General features: G+C 37.0%; 1 protein-coding gene across 2 annotated transcripts; it reads right to left on the reverse strand.

Annotated features, from left to right (window-relative positions):
• Positions 1-540: 540 nt before the first annotated feature.
• On the reverse strand, positions 541-6,367 carry LOC147548883 (myosin heavy chain-like protein). 2 transcript variants are annotated; one of them, XR_015238110.1, is made up of 10 exons: positions 6,059-6,367; positions 5,799-5,926; positions 2,932-2,979; positions 2,701-2,814; positions 2,498-2,566; positions 2,343-2,399; positions 2,006-2,146; positions 1,142-1,222; positions 888-1,006; positions 541-789 (listed from the first exon to the last, which is right to left on the reverse strand). XR_015238110.1 is itself a non-coding variant. In XM_086670622.1 (9 exons), the coding sequence occupies exons 1-9, from the start codon at positions 6,213-6,215 to the stop codon at positions 950-952; spliced, it is 852 nt and encodes a 283-aa protein (XP_086526748.1). In that variant the 5' UTR covers positions 6,216-6,367; the 3' UTR covers positions 541-949. The 2 variants fall into 2 exon arrangements, 1 of the variants encoding a protein (XP_086526748.1); XM_086670622.1 differs by having other exon boundaries at positions 541-1,006.
• Between the last annotated feature and the right edge of the window lie 2,193 nt (positions 6,368-8,560).

The raw sequence follows: 8,560 nt of genomic DNA on the forward strand, positions 1-8,560 counted from the left end.
GTCAATCTCGACTTAGTCTTTATGCCCCAGATATTTTTCTTTATGTCCCAAAGAATCCGCACCTATATAAAGACTTAATTTTTATTGGCAAAGTTTAAACATGATGAGTTAATGACGAGTTAAACAATATTAGATATATCAAGATGATAATTTAGAATTAAAATTTCCTCTGAGAGCATCTACGATGGAAAATTCCAAAGAAACTCAAATTATTATGTGTCAAAGCTCAATTGAATTTCTCTTTCCTAGATGTCAATATTGAGAACTTCAATTCAAAAGACATCTCCAATGCGACACTCTAAAAACTTCAAAATAACTTAGGTGTCATTTCCTAGATGAGTAGATTTGCTTTTAATATTGAGTGACCGATTGAGTTCTTCAAAAGAAATCTCAAATATTGAGTTTCTTTCGAGATATCTCAACATTAAATGATGCTATTGAGATCCAAATTGAGTGTTGCAGTGGAGAAAGTTTTTTTTGTGAAAAACTCTAAAAAATCCTACGTGGTTATTGAGTGGCCAATTGATAGATGTAGTTATGTTATTTAAATGAATTTGTTTATTGCTTTTGGTTTAGTACTTCAAACTGAAACAATGAAGGTTATTTTCATTAATCTTTGTTTTATAAACATTGCTCTAAACTCCTGAATCATGGGGTCGAGACAGTTCCATGGTGAAGGTAATCTGCAACCTAAGCTCCGGGTTTTATCTAGAGCAGCATCGGCGAGGCCGATTGATTTTCTGACTGATTATAACAGTGAAAGTGAAAAGGAAGTCTCAAACATGAAACCTGGCACTTTAGATATAATTAGTTCAACATTTATAACCCCTTCAAACTAGAAGATGTTGAGGGGATACAAAAATGAATGCTGTAACTATATTACCTACCTGCTCTCCTCCAACTTTGCTGCTCACAAAAGGCTTCACATTTTATTTCCTTCGTTATCAGACTATGATAGGAGAAACATCCAGATACTAAAAAACGGGAATGTAACCAGGACAGAGGCCTGAAATGAAAAAAAAAGAAACTCAAATCTATAATTGATGATGAAACGATGGCATCCTTTAGTAAATTAAGAGTCCAAAAGTAAAGCAAATATACTATTTTGAATTTAATAGCATAAATTTTAGTGGTACTTTACCACGAAGAACACCACTTCCTGGTTGGCGATACTTGCTGTAAATTCATTCCTTTCCATCTCTCGTTTGACAAAACCTTGCATCTACAAGCAAACCACTAGGTTAGTTCAGCAGAAAGATGGATTCTAAGGAAAACTAAAACTTGCCAAACAAGTAGTTGTGGTTTGACACAAATCTCCATAATGCCATGGTCTTACTATCTCATCATACAAATAGGTGAAACAACAACAATACATGCATAGAAGATGGAATCGACATTCTTTGATGAGCTTGTGTTAAGTTCTGGAGAACGTAAAGAGCATTATGAACCTCAAAAATATGTTCTTGTACAGATCTATAAAAGAAGCAAATCCAAAGCCCTACAAAAGGAATCATATGATACATGTCACACTCTCCCAGGCCAGAGACACTGAATCTGTCAGCCTGTTGTGAAAATACACAAAAATATCATTTTGGGAAATTCTGACTGTAAGATTCTCACACTTTTTTCACTATGGACTACATCTGCGGTCTCTCCAAGCCCATCAAAAATTGATCTTCAGTGGTCTGAAACGCCAATTAGGTTATTTCTTGTGTTATACTTGTAGTTGTAGGTTCACTGCCTCTCTGCCCACCAGGAGGAGCACAAAGCTTTAGAGACACTCTGGGTCTAGAAGAGACTGCAACACGACAGTTTCAACACATGGTAACTCTATCCTCTAACCAAACATCAGACAAGGTAATCAGCAACCTTGATACTATTTGTCTTGATATATAAGAATGAAACATGCAACTCGAGTTCCATATAAAACGTAGATATATAGAGAATTGACTCTCAAATGCTTCTCTCTACCGATTTATAGGGAATGAATCAGTAATGGATGTACCTCGTGATGATATCTTTTAACTGCTGACGTGATCTTTTTGAATTGATAAAGCGCCTGAGATGTGTAAGAACTTAAAGGAGACTCTTTGCTAAGGGCCCAAGTGAGTTTTGAATGATAGCTTCCATATAAGTTCTTGATTAACTATAAGATACACGAAGTACAAATATTTGTTAACAATGAACCACGAGGAAGATACAGCGTTTATCATATAATTAAATGGTTGATAGCTCCAGCTGTTCTTGTTTTCTACACACTCAGAAGATTATCTACGCCCAAATTATTATACATTCTAAAGAGAAAAATAATACTGGTTTTTGAATTTCAAGGAACATATTACCTTCAAGAATGTGCATCTGGAGGACCCTAGTTTTCTTCGAGTCCTTAAAGTCCTCATCTGGTAAAAAACAATTTTTTAGCTATAATACGATAATACTAACAAACTACCTTTAGTTTCATACTTCGCATTTAAACATATGTTCAAGGAAGCAATACTTCTGTAACTTGTAGTCCTTGCTCAAGCTGCCGAATTTGGACCCATTGTTCTGTTACAATACTCTCAATCTGGTAGTAAAGAGTACAATGAATAACCTGATGAGTACGAATGTAGTTCACGAGAAACACTACTACAACTGCAAGTAATATGCTTATAAGAGGAATGTGTGGAACGACTAAAATGGATGTGAGAACAAACTTACCTTTCTAACTTCTGATGTAACCAATTCTTGTTTAACACCCACATCTTGAATTTTAGATTCTAAACTGTGAAGTTCAAAATTGTTCTTTCTTGATGCAGCCCAAAGAAGTCTAACCTGAAACCCTCTTCTGACATCAGTTAACCAGAATATTGAAAATCCTTCACAACATACCATGATAATATGACCAGTGAACAAGGAGCAAAAAGGTCAGATAAAAGAAGAAAGACATACCTCTTCTTCTAGTGCATTAACCTTTTCGACAGCTGATCCTGATTCTCTCTGAATTAAAGGCAAATTTATTACCGCATGTAAGCAATACATCTTATACGTTAGCAAATATACAAATTATTACGCCTGAATTTAGCATCAAACAAGAATCTAGTGAATGTGGATTCAAGAGGGTCTTTCTTTTATCCATCTCAAGGAAAAAAAAACTCACCTACAAGTGTATAATTGATATATGTTCACAATGTGACTAAAGTTTATAGCTACTACATAATTGGACATGCACATTTGTTGTGAAAAATGCCTACAATTGGTATTTTTGGAGTTGATAAATAAAAAATCTTTTATTTGCACTCAGTTGCAGGATAGTGGATCCTTCTTGGCACAATAGACTGTTAGAAACTATTGAATGGAACTATGCAAAAGCTCAACAAAAACGGAATAAATGACTTGTTCATTACTGAAGTGCAAAGTCTACTGTTAGATAGTCTCTACAATAACTGATACCTTAAATCGAACTCATGACTGCATTTTCTCAGCGTCATGATTAACAGAAAGTGACAATCCCTAGAACTTAAGAACTTGACTTATTTAAAAAACAGGTAAGTAGACTAAGTAAACCTTTACCCAAATACTAGACTCCATACGTGAGACTCATCATTCCCTCCCTCAAACTAACAGCAGAAAGCAATTAGTTTTACATCTGTATCTTAACATACTCGCATTATCTCTCTAAGTTTTTGGAATGCTAGTTCTAACTTCGAAGGCTTTGTCATTAAATTAACAACTGGGTCTCGAGTTCCACAATAAATTAACTCCACTTTTCTATTCTTAGTAAGATCTCTTAAGAAAATTGTACATCAATATGCTTGCTCCTTCCGTGCATGACTGGATTGTTGAAGTGAAACTGCTCTCACACATAATGGTAGTGCAACCTTGATGTGCATGATCCGTTCTCTTCAACACCCTCTTCACCCATGGAGTCCGACATGCACAATTAACTGCTGCCACAAATTCAGCTTTTGTGGTTGACAACGTAACTGTGGACTGTTTTTTTGGGTAGCCATGAGACTGCTCTCGCACTCAAAATAAACACAAATGCCAGATGTGCTTTTAGGATCATCTACATAAGCTGCACAATCACTGTCTGTCAAAGCAAGCAACTTTTCATCTGCCCCTCCCTTCTGATACATAATCCCGTAGTTAGTAGTGCCTTTTAGATATCTCAAGATCCTTTTGGCAGCACGCAAGTGAAGTTCAATAGGTTTAGCCATGTATCTACTGATTACACTAACATTAGGCTTTTCACAATTTTCTTGAAATAAGCCCCATCAACAGCAGTTCCATAATCATCTCTATTTATCTTGAATTCTGGCACAATTAGACTGTTTACTTACTCCCAAACATACTTCAAGCTTCAAAACTTCAGTTGCATATTTCCGTTGACAAATAAAATTTCCATCAGATTTCTTTAACACCTCAATGCCAAGGAAAAATCTCATCTTTCAGAAGTCAGTCATGTCAAAGACTTCCATCATAGAAATCTTAAAATCAGATACGATATTTTCATCATCACCGGTGTTAAATTAAATCGTCCACATATATACTTACCATGAGCACTTTACCTTCACTGCTTTTAGTGAATAATGTTTGTGGGATTTCTATTTAACACATATATGGTCCAATTCACTGCTTCAGGCCTAAAGGTTTTAGGGATCTTTTTTTCTGAAAGCATTGAAACAGACCAGGTTCATCACTGTCCGATTCTTTCTCTCAGCCACGCCATTCGTTGTGGGGTGTAAGCATCAGTAAGCTACTTTTCTATGCCACGTTATGTGCAAAACTCATCTGACTTGAAGTCTCCTCCTCTGTTAGTGTGTAGACAATTCATATACAAGCATGCCTCATTCTCAACCAATTTCTTAAAGCATTCACATGAATTTAAAGCTTCAGACTTTTCTACCAAGAAATAAACCCATGTTTTTTGACTGAAGTCGTCAATAGAGCATAAAAATCTACCTCTTCGTGCAGTTTGATGGAGGAGCCATTAGGCCACAAATGTGCGCGTGTATCAGCTGCAGCTTTTGAGTTGCTCTCCATGCACTCTTCGTAGAAATAGAATCTCGATGTTGCTTCGCTTTAGAACAATCCATGAACATCACCACGATGGGAGGAAGGTGAGGCAGTCCACATACCATATTCTTCGTTTACAAGGTTTACTGACCTTTACGACTCAAGTGACCATATCTAGGATGCCGTAAGTGAGTGAGATCTTTTCAACTTGTGTAAAAATAGGTTGCATCCTTCTTCCCTTGTGTATTAGCAAACAGAATGAACATTCGATTTGCTGACATTGTGGTTTGAACAATTAAAGTTTTGTTTGGGTGATAGAGCTTGCACACTCCATATATAAGGATTGCAAGCCCCTTTTCTTGTAACTTCCATAAACTCAGCAAGTTGTTCTTTAACTCCGGCACGTAAAATACTCCTGTAATGATATGATTAAAACCATTCAAATGTAATCTGACATTTCCCTTCCCTTTTACTGTCATTTTGGTGTTATTTCCGACCTTTACTTGTTGCCCGAATGTCTCATCGACTTCAGTAAACATCGTCACATCTCCACACATGTGATTAGAGCAAGTCGAGTAAAAAAAATGATACCTCATATTAAGCTCGACTTCATGTTTTATAGTACAGTAAACACCAAAATGAATTTTCTAAACTAAATTTACCATATACATAATGAATTCATATTTAAGAAAAACAAAAGGAGTCAACTATAAAATTATCAAGATATAATGACAAAGATTTCAATATAGTTGTGAAAGCTTCAAAAAAGAGAAATTATGAGTTAATCAAAGTCTTTGAACCTTTATATTGATCAAAGTAGTTTCCAGAGAAAGAATTGCATCGTCCATCTTCTCAATCAATTTCTTTTTCTCTTCAAGTAAATCAATTTTAGTATTTAATTTTTCAATTCTTTCCCCCAATGTGGATTCTGCATTCAAATTTATCAACATTCACATAATCAAACACATTTACTTATAATTGTGGCATTTTTAATCAAAATTGAACTATAGAAAACAAAATTGAATACTGATCAGAAAAGGAGGAAGAATTTAAAATGTACCTAATCGATCAATCACGACTTTAATGTCATGAAGGTCGCAAATCAAGCTGTTAGTTTTCTCTGTGCAAATCATTTGAGATTCGTCATGTTGAGAAACAGTTGGTTTGATTTTAAGTAGAGAGAGAAAGATGAACAAAAATCCCACGAACTTGAACATTTTCTCACTCTTCAAAATCGTTCCAAAACCCAAGATTTATTTCTCATCTATCACTTGAAGAGATTTTAGTCACGATTTTGGGTCAAGCTTCAAATTGATCCAAGCGGATTTAAGCCCAATTTGTTGTTACGCCCAATAAGTAGGGAAGCCCCAACGAGGTGTTTGAGCTTTTGAAAGTTTTAAGGGCAAAACGAGTTTTACAACCACTACATACCACCTTCATTGACTTTGTCCAAAGACTTGGACCTGACTTTAGTTATGCCCACACACCAAATCCACAAACATTAGCCCGAAAGGAAGGGTTTTCCATCGAATTCTCTCTAACAATCTGGTCTCTGTCGGTCTCTCTCTCTCTCTCTCCAAGCTCATCTCCAATGCAATACTCAAATTCTAAAATTTAGAGTGCCACATAGGATTTTTTTTTAGAGTTTTTCTTTATAAATCATCTCTCATATTGTGTTTGTATTTGCCTAAAATTATAAAACAAAGTTAAAGCTTCTAATCCGACGGTTGATGATCATTAGATCAAGTGATGCTTTAAAAGATGGTTGAAGTTCAACTGGTTATATTATAGCTTTCAACGGAGTTTTCATTTTTCAAATAATGTTGTTCGTTCTTAAGGATCTTTAGTGGGGTTATTTGTTCGGAACTTTCTTAGGATCTTTAAAGTTTTTAAGAACTTTGAAGTTCAGCATTAGGGTCCATGGGGATAAGGCCCAAAACAAAACACAAAAAGGGATTAGGGTCTTATCTTTCCACAAAAAGGGTTTTAGTCATTTTGCACTTTGGACCTAATTACTGTGGCCGGTAGAAAGTCACACAATTAACAAAAGGTCGATTGTTGGACCACCGACAAACTTGGGCTTTAGACCTCGAGATGGACGAAGTTCTGGCTGGACCTGTAGATAAACAAAAACAAAACAAGTTGAACCGTGAAGTCTTGGGAACACTATGATGGTGCCGACCAAGGGGACTCCGACGGTCAAGTCAGTAAACTAGTACGGGCCAAAATACGTCACCAGGAGCGCCCCTAGAAATCTACGATTAATGGGCTTACACCATGACCAAAGCCCATAAATTCATGGCTAATGAGCCTGATCCATTTATCTTTAGACGCCCCGAAGCAACGATAAAACACACAAGCACATCCAGTCCTGGATAAAGAGGTCCGCCCTCACCTCCTCAATAGACCTTTTTCCGTATATCCGTTGGGTAAACATTACTGTCATTCAAGATGACAATATTCCGGTTATACCCGTTAGGTGGGTTACGGTCTTCACATTTATGATGACAACTCTATGCGTTAACGCCTTAAAGAGACAACTCATCACTGGGTAACGATCAACCCAACACACTATAAAACGACTGAACCAAGGATAATACAGATCATCTGGAAATTGGCAAAGACATCCCAGCTTCCGACAAAAAACACCCGAGCATCTGTTCATCGGTAAATACATCTGGTTATCGTCCAATAGACCCAATATTCATCTGACATTATTGTCAAGCATTACAATACCAACTCACAACTTACTTTCTCTCTCTAATAGTCTTGTTCTTTCATAGAATCCCTCTCTATCACATAGTCCTGCTCCCTTCCTCTCATCGAAGTACTGTTACGTTCTTACATTCAGATACAAGACCTTATCAGGTACCGTTCATAGAGGGGGCAGGACCTTATCAAGTATTGTTTATAGAGGAAGCAAGACCTTATTAAGTAGTCACCAAGGTACATGACCTTATCAAGTACGGGACCTTTGAAGAAACAAATACATACTTTCCCGAGAAAGTACAAGTATATGACTTATCAAGGGTTTGTCTATTATCTCTCCTCCAACCACTTTATCAAGGATTCACCTACTTTATCAAGGATTTGCTCACTTTAGAGAAGTCAGACTCTTTCTACATCACCACGTGATTACGCAAGAGGTTAGACCCTAAAAGCTTTCCACTTTATTTACGATACATACTCCCGACCAAGGCGAACCTCACTAGGGCTGCCTTATTTACGATTCATACTCCCGACCAAGGCGAACCTCACTAGGGCTGCCTTATTTACGATACATACCCCTGAACGAGGCTAACCTCATCAGGGCTGCCTTAGCCAAACACAGACCTCATAAGCTGTCACAATCTCTCTTCAAACAAGTCAGTCTACCTGTAGAGAACGAGCTCCGGCCACTCTACCAGTCGTGTCTAAACTCCGACCATTATCCAACCAACGGTAACATTCTAGGGATAATATCCACGTATTCATTACTTCTCTTGCAAGCTTACTAACTTGACCGACGGAGCCCCCTTAGGCCGACACCATCCTAGTGTCCCAGGGATCTTACGGTCACGTG

This window comes from Eschscholzia californica, unplaced genomic scaffold, assembly GCF_041429995.1.
Source record: "Eschscholzia californica isolate CP2 unplaced genomic scaffold, dmEscCali1.0.p SCAF_3, whole genome shotgun sequence".
In the NCBI taxonomy this organism is placed as follows: Eukaryota; Viridiplantae; Streptophyta; class Magnoliopsida; order Ranunculales; family Papaveraceae; genus Eschscholzia; species Eschscholzia californica.

What these genes read in the sequence shown, in the direction of transcription:
- LOC147548883 (XM_086670622.1), bottom strand. Translation starts at nt 6,215, where the DNA reads ATGTTCAAGTTCGTGGGATTTTTGTTCATCTTTCTCTCTCTACTTAAA. An exon ending in AGTCGTGATTGATCGATTAG is followed by an intron (nt 5,927 to 6,058) that starts GTACATTTTAAA and finishes ATTTGAATGCAG; the next exon opens with AATCCACATTGGGGGAAAGA. An exon ending in CCAGATGCACATTCTTGAAG is followed by an intron (nt 2,147 to 2,342) that starts GTAATATGTTCC and finishes TGTATCTTATAG; the next exon opens with TTAATCAAGAACTTATATGG.